This window comes from Orbicella faveolata, unplaced genomic scaffold (genome assembly GCF_042242905.1).
Source record: "Orbicella faveolata isolate gen_17 unplaced genomic scaffold, um_ofav_v1 contig_34, whole genome shotgun sequence".
Lineage (NCBI taxonomy): Eukaryota > Metazoa > Cnidaria > Anthozoa > Scleractinia > Merulinidae > Orbicella > Orbicella faveolata.
The window spans coordinates 33845643-33859925 of NW_028301563.1; the positions used below are offsets into that span (position 1 = coordinate 33845643).

Genomic DNA, 14283 nt, shown 5'->3' on the forward strand with positions numbered 1-14283 from the left:
ACGTGAACTTGAATACCGCGAATACGAAAAGTTGAATGTACAAGGCAAAAACCTGAATGTTGCACGAGGAAAGTTGAATGACGAAAGTGCAAACTCAGATGTCAAACAACAAATGTAGGATAAAATGCGAAAAATAGAACGTAAAATGGAACATTGAATTTTGGCGGGGATGGAACGCCACACACCCCAACCCCTGCGCGGTGAGCCATTTCCCACAATCCTAAATTGGGCGGCTAGTTTCCAGGTTATGCCGCGGATTTTAAAAAAGTCTCGTGACTTTCGAGACTTCACAGTACGTAAAAATTCCTCGAGTTTTCCTCAGTTTGCCCATGGAGGAAGGCGCACCTTTAGTCGATAAACGCACATCCAAGTCTCGTCAGGAGTCAGGTTGCTATTTGCCTTGTCGATATGCGCTGGCGATTTTGTCTTGTGCTGGGTTTTGTGTTGTGTACATGTTGAGAGTGAATTTGAGTGTAGCGTTGGTTGCAATGGTTAACTCGACTTATGCCAATGCCAAAGCTTCTGCACATGATCCGGAATGCCAAAGAAATACATCTAAATCATCTTTAGAAAAGGTAAGCTCGCTGGTTCTTGTCTTTTCTTGAAAAATGGCTCTTTTAGCTTTCATTTTGCCATTACCATACCAGACTTATTATCGAGAAGCTTCACTTTTTAACCGGAAATAAGGCAACAACAACAACAACAACAACAATTTATTGGTATTCCCATATAGATGGTGTTACCTAAATGCAGAATCGCTAAATAAAAATTCAAAAACGGAACAAATTACAACAGCAACCAGAAAGAAAAATAAACATAGTTAGTTACAAGATTCTTCATTTTAAGTTCTAGGGCAATCAAATGTCCCTTGAGGCCACACGTTTTCAATCAGGTGGTAGCCGAACCACCCCCGGGGGGGGAGGGGTACTCCCAGAAAAATTGGGTGGGGGTGTGCGGCCCGCTTCCCAAAACCCTTACCTTATTTATGACCAAAATCTGTGATATTCCCTACCCTATTTATGACCTGACCAAAAATTCGAAACCCTGGTCATGACCTGACCCTTAAATCAAAACCCTGTTTCAGACCTGCATTATAATTAGTTCCCTAAATCAGACTAATGCTAAATTACTGAAAACATAATTTGTGAAGGGCTTCTGTTGATTTTCTTTTTGATAATGATTAAAAGTGACTTCTTAAAAACATTCCCATATCAAGGCTAGAGTGCAAAAACCATAACCTATTTATGACCAAAATGGCCAAAATCAACTAAAATCGATACCCTATTTATGACCAAAACGGCTGAAAAACTGTACTCTTTGGGGCCGCACATACTTACAATAGCCCATATAAGGGAGTACCCCCCTGGGAGCCGAACACACTGTGCTCTGGATAAAATTAATCCAGCAAACGGGACCAACAAATCCCGCTTTAACTCAAGGGTTTGACTGTGCACATTTTTCTGAGTTTGACCATGATATATTTTTGATCATGCACAGAGCTAGTCTCCTTCACAGCTGTTATCGTGGTCGTCATGCAATGCTTCTCTCCGCTAGAAGCATTGTGTGACAACCCTAATTAAAGGCTGCCAAGGAGACTAGCACAGTGCACCTGTAAAATGAACAGCTGCTATGATTAATGCTGCCTTAACTTCCAATTTGGCCTAGCAGTCTTGATTTTTGGTATTGACCAAAAGGATTATGGCTTCTGAGACAAGGATTGTTATAGGGATGTTATTGTGAAATTTGCACAAGGTTTGATAGTGCCCTTAAAGGAAAAATTGAGGGCCAATTTAGACAGGGCAATTTTATTGCAATTGTGGCAAGCTCACAATCTATAGCATGAGTTGATTTCTTTTAATGAGGTTAACAACTTGTATGTGATTGTCGACCAACATGAATTGTCGACCTAGAAATGTCTACATATAACTGAAAACCTTACAACAAATTACAGTATTTTAGTATCAGGTGATGTCATTTGATCCAGTTGTTTGTGATTTTGTGTTGATGATGCTTGAAACATGCACATGACTTGTATACAACAGTCACATTTAACAAAGTGGTGTAATGTAAGTCAGCTAAAGTTTTCAGTTATTTATTAGTGAGAATGACTTTCTATGATACATTTATGTACCCACCGGTACATGTAAGTTGCTACAGTAATTAAAACTGTCTGTTTTGCAGGATGGAGAGTTTAATTGGGATCAAGAGACTCAAGGTATTATTTACCCTACACTTTTCATTATTATTATCATTATCATTATCATTATTATAATTTTTTATATAACTATAATTATTATAATTATTATTATTATTATTATTATTATTATTATTATTATTATTATTATATGGCAAGGTAGTTTTGAAGTGACTCCGACTATTCTGATTGGTTCTTACTTGGTCGGGATTTTGCTGATATGGAAACAGTCATAAGCAGTGTATTTTTCTGAATTTTTTTCAGGCTTTAATTTCACAACTGCTAAAGTTGTGTGCACAACTTCGATGATCAATCCACTCTTCATATCTTTCTCTGCAGTTCAAAATGATCTTTCATATATTCACTTGAAGTGTATTTTTTGTTTTCAAAAGCATGGCCCAAGTGCCATACAATAAATGATTTAGTAACCTAGTTTTCTTGAGCCATAGAGGAATATATTAATTTTGCACTCAGTTGTTTTTGTACTCGACCTCACTGCACTACGTTCAGTGAGAGATTAGTACCTTTAGAGGCTGTGGCTTAAGTCAGTGACGTATCAAATGAAAACTTAAAAATTAAAAACAAATATGAAAAATCAATGTGATCAGGTACCTGAACTGATGAATCAATACAACAACATGTAGCAGCCTCCTGATAAGTGACTGAGGCCTCATTATCTACTGACTAGTTGCAACTGATATTTTCCTCCATAGGTTTGATTCTAGGCTCATTTTTCTATGGTTATGTTATCACACAAGTACCAGGAGGATGGTTAGCGGCACGGGTTGGGGCAAAGTATTTATTTGGTTTTGGAGTTCTTTGTACATCAGTATTGACAATGTTTACGCCTGCTGCGGCACATCACAGTGTTGGCATGTTACTCCTGGTCAGAATACTGGAGGGGCTCGGAGAGGTCAGTTTTTTATGTGAATTTGATCCGTCTGTTTGTTTGGACAAGTACCTTTTCAGACAAGTAACTTTTCATTCTCACTTGCCCAGTAGGCAAGGGATCAAGCCAGTCACCAGTCAACTAAATCATTAAAAAAACACACTAACACTTGCCCAGGGCAAGCAAAATTTTGAGAGCTACTTGTTCTACAGGCAAGCTGGATTTTAATTTTTGTATTGAGCCCTGTAACATTGGAAAATCCTGGACAGTCATGAATGAAATTTGTTTTTTCCTCAAAAATAGCCAAATCCCTGATCTCCAAGATTTTTCTGTCTGATTTTCCTGAGGTTTAGCAGACTGTAAACAGTACATGTAATTTACAAACTTTCAACCCCAAAGTACAACACAATTGGCACTGATTTGATTTACTGAGGGAGAAATGTAAATTAAAATGTTTTTAAAACGGCATGGATGAAATCTGAAACCAGGATTTCTTCTGGTTTGAAGTATTATCTGTTTATTGCATTTCTTCTGCTGCATTTTGGCTTAAGTAAAATGATATATTTGTGATTTTCTGTGGACATACAGTTCACTTTACTGTCTGTCAAACTCCAAAGATTTGACGATGAATCATGGAACATTCAATATGCCCCTACATGTAGACAATGATTCCTTCTGATATGTTCATGTCTAGATGCAAAATTTCAGAAACAGGGGATTTTGTTTTTTCCCAAGCATTTCCGTGCAATCTATCTGGAAGACTTTCTAGATCATAATATCATTAATACCATCCATGTGGTTGACTGTAGGGTGTCACATTTCCTGCCATGCATGCCATGTGGAGTAGCTGGGCTCCACCTTTAGAGAGAAGCAAGCTTTGTACATTGTCATATGCAGGTAGCGTATACACCACAACTTTGCTTGTCAATTCATTCACATTTTGGACACTGTTAGCTAGAGCCAAGTTTCTGAGTGGAGGTACTGTGGTCTCGTGGTTAGTGCATTCATCTCTGGATCAAGTGGTCCGGGCTTTTCGTGGAGCAGTACATACACATTTAATATGACTATGTCTTTTGTTTGCTCTCTCAAAGGGCTTCAAATTGGCACAGTTCTTGGCTTGCCAATAGCTGGAGTACTGAGTGCATCTGACCTCTGGGGAGGGTGGCCATCAGTATTCTACATTTTTGGTAAGTCCATTAGCAAGGCTTTTTTTCCATTGCAACTATGACTAAGTCTATTTCAAACTGTTTATTGGATTTTTTAAAGTTATTATACATAATGAACATGCAATTTAATTTTGTGTTTGATTGACAGGTGCTGTAGGCATTGTATGGTTTATTATTTGGATGATGTTCACTTATGATAAACCAGCAAATCACCCAAGAATATCTCTCAAGGAAAAAGAGTACATTTTGTCAAGTATAGGATCTGCACAGGACAAAAAGACAAGAGTAGGACAACTTTTTTTACGGTTCTATGAAGTTTCACTGTCTTGAATTAGCTAAAAACTATCATTTGTGTTTAATTTAATTTATAGGTAAAAAAAGATAAAACAACTTTATTTGAACGTGCACAGTTGTGTTTGAAACTGTAAGCTTGTGGGGCAGTGTATTGATAAAACTTATCAGCAATAGATGAGTGTGGGCCATGTTTTGCCCGGTGAATCTGCACTAAATGTACAGACTTACTGAGTGACTGTCTGCAATCAAGTGATATAGATTGGACATGGCTGGATTTATTCACATTTAATGTAGGTTTTTTTAATTATTTTTGATGTTTCTGACGTCATTCCTGGAATGTTGTTCTGTAAGGCTCTAATACTTCTTGACCTTTCTGATTTGATTTCAGAAATACGCCACTCCGTGGTTTGAGATTTGGACATCACCTGCTGTGTGGGCCATTATCATAGCTCACTTTTGTAACAACTGGGGTTTCTACACATTTCTCACTTGCTTACCATCTTATTTTAAAGAAGTTCTTAATTTTCCAATATCCGAGGTAAGTATGTTTAAGGATTTTGTTACATTTTGTTATTTAAGTACACAGAAAAGCACAAGATGAGGTGCCTTTCACAAGTGTTCTTAAGTCGTGAGTGCCACTCAACAATGTGCAAGGAGCAAAATTTCCTACTCCTTTACGAATTGTCCAAGAAATGTCACATTTTCAAACTGATGATGTAAGTCAAGCACTTTGTTACCCATTAATGAGAAATGAGTATGAAATGTACGTTTTTGTTCACTTTTTTGGCCTTGATGTGTACAAAGTATTATTAATTGTTGTTTACTTTGGACTGAGGAACTGACCAATAGAAGTGTTTCGATTTCATAGTTCATGCATAACTAATGTATAAGTGCAAAACAAAAGATTGTTCACAGTTGTGGACCTTCCAACATAAATCTTAGCATCTTTACTGGCTCCTTTGATGTTTATCGTGCTTCATAACCATTCCCCTTAAACAACTATGGCTAGTATTATAGCACATGTAAAACAAAAGGGAAATATTTGTAAACATGGTTAGGGAAAAGACTGAAGTCAACCCACACCATTGGAGTATGGGTCTTCCCAACCTCAATCCAAGGCTCTCTCTTTTTTTGCCTCCATTACGACATGGGATGCAAGGGAGAGAGAGTCTGGGATCGAGGTTGGGGTTTGATAGGCAACATATGACTGTCAATTCCTGCGTGCCAAACAAAATATGTTACCTTTGTGCTTCAGAATGGTTTTTTGTCAGCCATTCCATTTTTACTATCGTACATAATTGGTGTTGGCGGTGGCCAAGTGGCAGACAGGTTGCGTTACAGTCACATATTAACAACAGGAGAAGTTAGGAAAGTCTTTGCCACAGCGGGTGAGTTCAAATGTCCTTTCATTTCTTCACATAATGGAAGTCACAGAGGGTGGTGCGGGGGGGAGGACACTATAAAGCAGCAACAGTGTGTCAGAACTTAGTGTTTGAGAGGATCACAAATTTCTGTGGTATTTTTGATGGAATGTAATATTCTGAAAAGTAGACTTAGCTGCAATGGATATCTTGGTCAAATTCACTGTTTGTACACTTTATTGGATGGTTGGCTTTTAATATATGTGGATATTTTGGCAGTTGTGAGCACAGAAAGGGTGGCCTGGGTTTGATTCCGTCCCAGTGCCATATGTGGGTTGAGTTTGTTGTTGGTTCTTGCCTTGTTCTGAACGTTTTTCTCCAGGTTGCCTGCTTTTCCTCCCTCATGAAAAACCAACGTTTTCAAATTCCAATTCGAGGAAGGATAGAGGACCTGCATGAAAACCAGCTAAGGCTGATGTGGCTTCGTCTCTAAATACAATTATAATTTAACAGATTGACATCAGTTTTTCATGCGTCTGTCCTGTTATTGATCATGAATTTCGTCATAACACTGTCAAAGTAGCTGTGGATCTACTGTACTTTGACAATGTTATGACGAAATTCATCGTCAATAACAGGACAGACAGTATTAAAAACTGACATCAATTTGTTTTTTACAAATTGTCCGCTCTTACTTGTTGACGCATTGCATAAATTTTAAATTCATGTGTCTGTCCACTTAATGACAATGAAAATTAGCTAATGAGCACACAAGAATTTCTGCAGTTATCGTAAAGTTACAACGTATTTATCTAGCCGACAGTCATGCATTTGCACGAAAATCTGATATAAAAAGTCCTGTTATTTTCCATGTTATAACTTACATATCTCATTTTTTAGGATACCTTATCCCTGCCTGTCTCATGGTAGCAACAAGTTATGTTGGCTGCGACAACACGACACTAGCTGTTGTTTTGTTTTCACTGGCCCTGGGCATCACAGCTCTTAATATGTCTTCGTATAATGTCAATCATTTGGATATCGCTCCTAGATATGCAGGGGTTCTTATGGGGATCACCAATTCCGCTGCGACAATCCCAGGGATGGTTGGCCCGTATGTAGTGGGATATCTAACAGACAATGAGGTAATGTGTACGTCACTTCTTGTTTTCAATGTTTCATTTATTATTATTATTATTATTATTATTATTATTATTTGATTATTTATTCCCTGCCAATCAAAACCTTGAAGGCGCTACGTCAGAGTTTTAAGCAATAGAGCACTTTTTCCGTGTTTACACAGTCTCATCTAAACACGAGGAGGGTTGGGAGAATTCGAGACAGTTATGCAAACCCGAGACTTGGTCGAGGGTTTGCATAACTTTCGAGAATTCTCCCAGCCACCCGAGTAAATATGGAAAAAGTGCTCTATTGCTTTTGTAAAATAATTCTCAAAAATACGCGCGAATCTAAAACGTCACAACCGTGTTTACGTACTCTCATCTTGACACACTTATCGACCAATGAGAGCACGCGCAGAGGCTCAGTTATTTTATAACATGCATTTGATAAGTTAAGCCTAAGTTTTTCAAGTTTGTTGTTTGCAATCTGTGTTAATCTTCTCCATCCTTAACCATCCTTGTTCCTTTATGGTTTGCTATTATCTCTTTGGTATTTTTCTAACTTAGTAAACTACTATTTTCAGGTTTCCTTTAATTTAAAGGTAATTTTGTTCACGGCCAAAATAAATTTTGTGACTCAGCTCCTTTAATATTATCCGACCTTGTGAGAAGTATTGAGGATACTTATTAACTGGGAGGTAACGTCTTCTAGCTAAGAGGGATTTTAACTGAAGGGTTACCAGTCCCTATTTGACGGACTCAAAAGCAAGAAAGGTTAAATTAATCTCTCTTTAAAGAATGGTTTCAGCAGAAAAAATATAATAACGTAGAGAACGCTTCGCTTTACACGAGACGCAGGGGAATGAAATCGTTTTTACAGAAAAATTTAAAAGCTGCAACAACAAACAGTCGTGACAAATGCGTACTATACCGGAAACAAAATTGGACTCTATTTTTGAAATCCTACGTAAGCATATGTAAATTGATATCATACACAATATTTAGTGGACTTAGTGCTAATAGAGTCTAAAGACAACTGTACATAAGTGTTTTTAAAACAATATTACATAGTTTTAGAGACGTTGATGTTGTCCAGCAAGAGTTAACTTAGTTTGTAATCTTCTGTCTCGTCGCCATCTTGCGTTTGAGAAAGGAGTTTAATAGTCGATCCCATTCAGACGGAAACGTTCTAACACCAGATTCCACGAGATAAACACTGCAATTTTTGAAGTGTTTTCATCAAGTACATGTTCGCGTTTATATAAAAAAAATAATAGCCATTGGGGATGAATGAAAGTTTCCCGGCAGAGCTCGCTTGTGTTTCTTTTTGTAGGACAACTCCTGATGTGCACATGAAGCGGGTCCTAGAAGAGAGCTGGTCAGAAAAGATTCTAATGACTTGCTCTGCTTGAAATGTCTGAAGCCTATTGTGGACTTAACGCTATAACGTTGTTATTGCCTTTTGTATTCAACGCTGCTTTTGATACTTTAAACTCCAGGTAATAAGCCGTGGGTTTAAATGGACCTCAAAAAGGTTCTAAGAAAAGCTTATCGGTTAATCTTTTGTACGTGATTTCCTTATTAATGTGAGGTAAATTTATCCTGACAAAGGAAGGAATGGAAATGTGATGGGAAGATGGAGGCTGTTAATTGCGTTAGCTGAAAGCAGATATTAGAGTTTACAAACGTTAAAATTTAGGGCTTTAGAGCAGAGTTCCATTTGTTTTGCGTCAAATTTCGCGCAATAACTAATATGGTATTCTAAGCTACGAACATTAACTGGGGGCCAGAGAGAGAGAGAGAGATTGATTTTTCTGGCAAAATATCTTGCGTGAACTCTTTCTCCAAAGCAGCTATTAATCATGAAAAGAAAACAAAGCTTTTGAAAATTAATCTTGAGTCTTATACGCCCCTGTTGTCTGCTGTTCGGAGTTCATATTTGTTTGTAAAAGGGGTTAACAAGCTGATGAGATCGAAACTCCAGATGAGTAAGTGATGCAGGGAGCTGTTAACTTAGTGAAAACAAACAATCTCTTCCTATTTGCAGTTGATCATCTTTTGTGTATCGATCACCATACAAATGTGTCGGCGACTTTAAAAAATATTCACATGCAGAGAGCTTAATTACTTTGTCTGGATTACAGTCAAAAAGAGAGTCACTTTATAAGCAGGCGGAAATGTGGACATAATTTTGACCCAATGGATTTCTTGGAAAAGTGTGATTCTCTGAAGGAAAAACATGAATCGAATACACAACCAGCCCGCAAGAAATTCGGGAGGAATTTGAATTCTGTTAGGCTGAGTTCTTTTCGTTGTGCCAACAAGCCGCTCCAAACTTGTCTGAATCACAGTTACGTAATGTACTAGGCTAAACAGAATTGTACCCTGACTGCACCCTTCTAAAAAGGTTTAAAACCTCCCAAGCGTTTTAAGACTTGGTTTTGTCCAATCGTGTTCAACGATTAGCGAGAATACTGGAAACTAGCATACAAGTAGCTAGACCCAGTTCCCACTTTTGTACTTTCCCCAGTCTTATTTAACCCTCTCCCTGGGAATGAGACTCTGCCCAGTCTTGTTAGATATATAGCAACTTTTGACAGAAAGAGTGGAACCAAACAGAGGAGAAACTAGTCCCAGTTTCCGCGGTTTTTGATACGCACAGTCTGAGCAAGGTCTTGCACCCTTATCCGATTTTCATTTTTCATTTTTCGTTTTCAGCCAACCAGGGGCCAGTGGCAGAAAGTGTTCTACATATCTGCCGGTCTGTACGTAGTTGGCTGGATCACTTATCTACTCCTCGGAAGTGGAAAACAACAGTCGTGGAATACGCCATTTGAAGACCTGCTGGTACCTGTTGATATTCCGAGAGAGCCAAGAATACCTGTTATGGCGGACATTCTGTCGATTAATAATCAAGACACGGATTTGTCACAATCTGGTGCCGAATGTTAAGGACAAAAAAGGTCATGGGCGTGTGGGCTCATTGGGACTAAGGGGGAGAGGGGAGAGAGGGTGGTGACCTTCTTGCCCGAACAAATTCACGCAATGCGTGAGTGTTGAAATCGGGATGCAAACGCACTCAAATTGCATGAAAAACAAAAACGTACACAATTCTCACATCCATTTAAACTGCTATAATTCCAAAAATAGTTATGCTGAAAGCTTGCATACTCAATGACCTCTATCAGCGGTTTCAATTTTTGTCAATTTGTGCCCGAATTTTTGTCATTTTTTTTTCCAAAAGTTATTGGGGGCTAGAACCCCCGTCCCCCCCCCTCCCCCACCCCCAGCTCGTACTCTTATGAAAAAAATTACGGTGAAACCATTTAAACCTTGAAGACATGAAGTACGGTTGGAATGCTTATTACGTAAAGTGAAAAAATTATCCTGGTTGCCGTGTTTGCAGATTGTTAACCGGAGTTAGTGTGTGTTTCTTCATAATTCAAATAGCCCGTTTCTGTGTTGCCTTAAGCCTCTCCATCAAAGCGAGGCTGGTGCACAACCATTCATAGGAAAATGAGTTTCATTTGTAGGTGAACGAAATTCATTTTCATATGAAAGGATGGGCACCAAGATTCGCTTTGAGGAAGAGGCTAAAGGTAATTCGGAAATGGCCTTTTGGTAGAGCATGACAACCGTGACGCGAGAATTTCGGGTTTAAGAAATACAAACCCGAAAGACGTTTATCACACTTTCAAACGCCTCGAATTTCATCAGATTTGAATACTCCGCTGTGGGTCATGTTTTCGCCTTTCTTCGTAGTGTTTGGAAATGTAATCAGACACTCTTTCGTGTTCGATATTTTTCTTGAACCCCAGATCGTTGTTATGTTGAGCCACGTGGGTTATAAAGTAAAGCGAATGCGTTGACTCGGGCACGAAAATAAGCTCCACACGTTGCCGTTTTCTTTCAAAACAAATTCAAGTTGTTCTTTTGTAACTCGGATTTCCTGTCTTTTGGGTCGTTTCTCCTGTTTTTCTTTTCGTTTGTTTGTTTGTTTTCGTTTGTTCCTGCGGTTCAGCTCACTCCTGATTGGTCGCTATTCAACATTCTGGACTTGTTTCTAGTGGTTATGACTTCACGGGCCTCACTGTAAAATTTACTCACCGGGAGATTGGGGGAATGATAACAATTTGTAGCAATGCTACTTTTAATATTTATAAAAAGAAACACGCAGCAAAATATAGAGAAAAGAAGTACTGTTAAAATATATGATAATATGTTTTACATCAAAGCATCTTGGACCTTTTTTACGACTTTTGGAGAAAAAATGCATTTATACAACAACTAATTAGCAAATTGAAGAAGTATAGTTCAAATAGTTTAAGTACATTGAATTTGCAGACAAATTTTAAGTTAATGCTTAAGTTATGTTTTGAAAGGTAAAACGTTTATTAATAAAAGAAAAATGCTCTGAGGTACAGCATTTAAAATACATCTTTCGTTATGTGTTTTTTTTTTAATGAATACTGTATAAAAAAACTATCATACCGAGGGATCTTATCCAAGAAAAATTTGCATAAATAAAATCAAACCCGAGATGTAATCGAAGGTTTGTATAACTTCGAGAATTCTCCTAACCCTTCGATTTGTTAAGGTGAGGCTATGTAAACACGGAAAACTGCTCTATTACTTTTATAATAATACACATGAAAAAATTACTCGATTCTGATTGGCTAAGAGCAGTGCAGTTCAAGTGTAGCACCAGTGCAAAAAGTGTAACACCAATGCAAATTACACATCGAAATTCTGGATTATGATTGACTGAAAGAAAATAGGAAATTTTCTAAGAAAATGATATCACGTAAAATGATGACGAAACTTTTGTGCTGAAACTTTGAAAAGAGTTTTCTCAAATGAGAAAAAATGGCTTCAAGAAAGATCTTCCGGTACTTCCTCCGCACGAATTTTTTCATGTTTATATGATTAAGTAATCATACGGTTTTTCTCGTTCAATTTGGAGTTCATTTGCACTTGTGAGTTTTTCAAAAAGCTGAAATTACACTCGCCGAAGCGGCTCGTGCAATTTCAACTTTGTGAAAAACTCACTCGTGCAAATGAATTCCAAATTGAACTCGAAACCGTATGATTACCTATACTAAAATCTCAAATATACGCGCGAATCTAGAAAGTACAGTCACAACCGTGTTTACATACCCTCATCTAAACACACCTAGCAACCAATGAGAGCGCGCGTAGTAGCTCAGTTATCTTATAAATTAAAGTCGCGCAAAAAAAAAAACAAAAAACAAAAAACAAACAAACAACAACAAAAACAAAAAACAAGGAACACTAGAAACACGAGTAAAATAAGCTATTTTAATTTTGAAATCTTTCATTTTTCCTCAAAGTTTTCCTGGTGACCGTAAAATGTGCTCGCGCCTTACAAACTCTTACTTCCATTGTCACAACGTGAGGTTGGTAACTAATTCCTCCCTCTCTATGGTTCAACCCTACTTGACAGAGAAAGGGCTGGAACCGAACTAGAAACTTCTTTAATTTGAGCAACAACCTGGAAGGATGATAAGCTGATAACATAACTTAAGGGCTAAAATGTTTTTTGGCGTTATTTTTCAAGGTCTTTCTGGAGGATCATTAAACTTGTACCCGGTTTAATTAAATTTAGACTCTGAAAGCGATATTTAATCGTGTTAGACTAATCCAGGGAGTTTTCACCGTGTGGATTTGTTTGCCTTCCCGGTTCATTTCAGTTTCAAGGTCTTTCTGGGGGATCATAAAACTTACACCCAGCTTAATTAAATTTAGACTCTGAAAGCGATGTTCAATTAATTAATCGTGTTTAACTAATCCAGCGAGTTTTCACCGTGTGGATTTGTTCGCCTTCCCGGTTCATGTCAGTTTCAAGGTCTTTCTGGGGGATCATAAAACTTACACACAGCTTAATTAAATTTAGACTCTGAAAGCGATGTTTAATCGTGTTTAACTAATCCAGTGAGTTTTCACCGTGTGGATTTGTTCGCCTTCCAGATTCAGTTCCGTTTCTAGAAAAATAACTGAGAACTAAATGTGTATGCCGGTTTTAGTATAGTTTTTAGTTCCCTGTCGAAATCAAATCTTATTCCAGCATAATGAAACAACGTACAAAGCTTCTCAGAACAAACTTAAATGTTCTAAAAGGTTACCTTTTGGTCAGGTGCTTTAATTTCAACTTACACAAGTGGTTATATTAAGCGTTAATCCCGTCTCATTAGTCTTCCGGGGTTAACAATCTATTATAAATAAAAGTAGGGTTCGTGTAATTGGTTTTCTGCAACTCGGCGGTTAAAGTTCACCAGCTTAACCGTTCAGGGAAGTTATGCCTGCCGAGCCATGTTGTACTGAGAAGTCTATTGGATGTGTACGTGAAGATATGGTTTTAATTTTAAGAGCTATGATCGAGAGCCCCACTGTGAAAGTCCCGCCAAACGCCAGGGACAAGTGTAGAACGTCAAGCGTCCCGCGGTGTTTAATTGTACTTTAGCGTAGTTCACGTGCGAAGACAAGAATTTGTTTAGGGTGTATGTTCGGCTGTGTCGTTATTTTACAGAAACGTCATGTAAACGCAATATTTCAAAAAAAACTGAAGAAATGCCCAGCGGCTATAAATTGGCTAGAGTAAGATCTTTTTTCTCTCCTTTTTAGCGAGGGAACTAAACTGAATTCAATACCGATTAATTTTAAAAGTCTAACTTAATAATAGCAACGTTTATCAATACAGCGCCGTTCCTATGTTCATGGCGCTTTGCAAAGAAATGTGTAAAACTATACAATAAGGAATTTAATAGTTTATGTACAAAAGAAACAAGATTTAAAAGCTATGTACAATTCAAACATTTGTACGATTCGCTAAAATCATTCTGACATAAACGTTGTTATATCACAAACAAATTACTCGGCAATAATTACCTCTACCTCCTGAAACTTACACCGATTCTTTACCTCTTGTTTGTTTGAAACTTTCAACTTTTTTAGAAAAGATTTGCCTGCAAATGAGTCGAGTTAAAAGGGTCAAAAAATGATTGCTGTTTTTAGCTAGGCTACGTATCGGATACATACACAAGCATAAGATTGCTGACAAGGACTAAGTGTCTTAAAATGCATTTTGGTCAATATTGTACCGGACAAGCTTTGTACCTTTAGTTGGAATGTACTTTTTAACTAGCTGTGATAGCAGTGAGGTCGAAACTTGATAAAGATCTGCTTGTGCTCGCCGATTTACACGAGCGATGCACAAAATAAGTGGGAGCGCAAGAAAGAC

General features: G+C 37.8%; 1 protein-coding gene across 1 annotated transcript; it reads left to right on the top strand.

Moving 5' to 3' along the window:
* The first annotated feature begins 165 nt into the window (after window positions 1-165).
* On the top strand, window positions 166-11460 carry LOC110049108 (sialin-like). Its single transcript, XM_020754877.2, has 10 exons — window positions 166-575; window positions 2182-2215; window positions 2908-3107; window positions 3893-3980; window positions 4175-4270; window positions 4398-4534; window positions 4932-5081; window positions 5799-5931; window positions 6805-7049; window positions 9744-11460. Exons 1-10 carry the CDS (start codon window positions 330-332, stop codon window positions 9975-9977), a joined length of 1563 nt encoding a protein of 520 aa, XP_020610536.2. The 5' UTR covers window positions 166-329; the 3' UTR covers window positions 9978-11460.
* Window positions 11461-14283: the final 2823 nt, after the last annotated feature.

Excerpts from the sequence above, each read along its gene's own strand:
- LOC110049108 (XM_020754877.2), top strand. The coding sequence starts at position 330 with ATGGAGGAAGGCGCACCTTTAGTCGATAAACGCACATCCAAGTCTCGT. Across the intron at positions 4,535-4,931 it reads CACAGGACAAAAAGACAAGA|AAATACGCCACTCCGTGGTT; the intron begins GTAGGACAACTT and ends ATTTGATTTCAG. Across the intron at positions 7,050-9,743 it reads GATATCTAACAGACAATGAG|CCAACCAGGGGCCAGTGGCA; the intron begins GTAATGTGTACG and ends TTTCGTTTTCAG.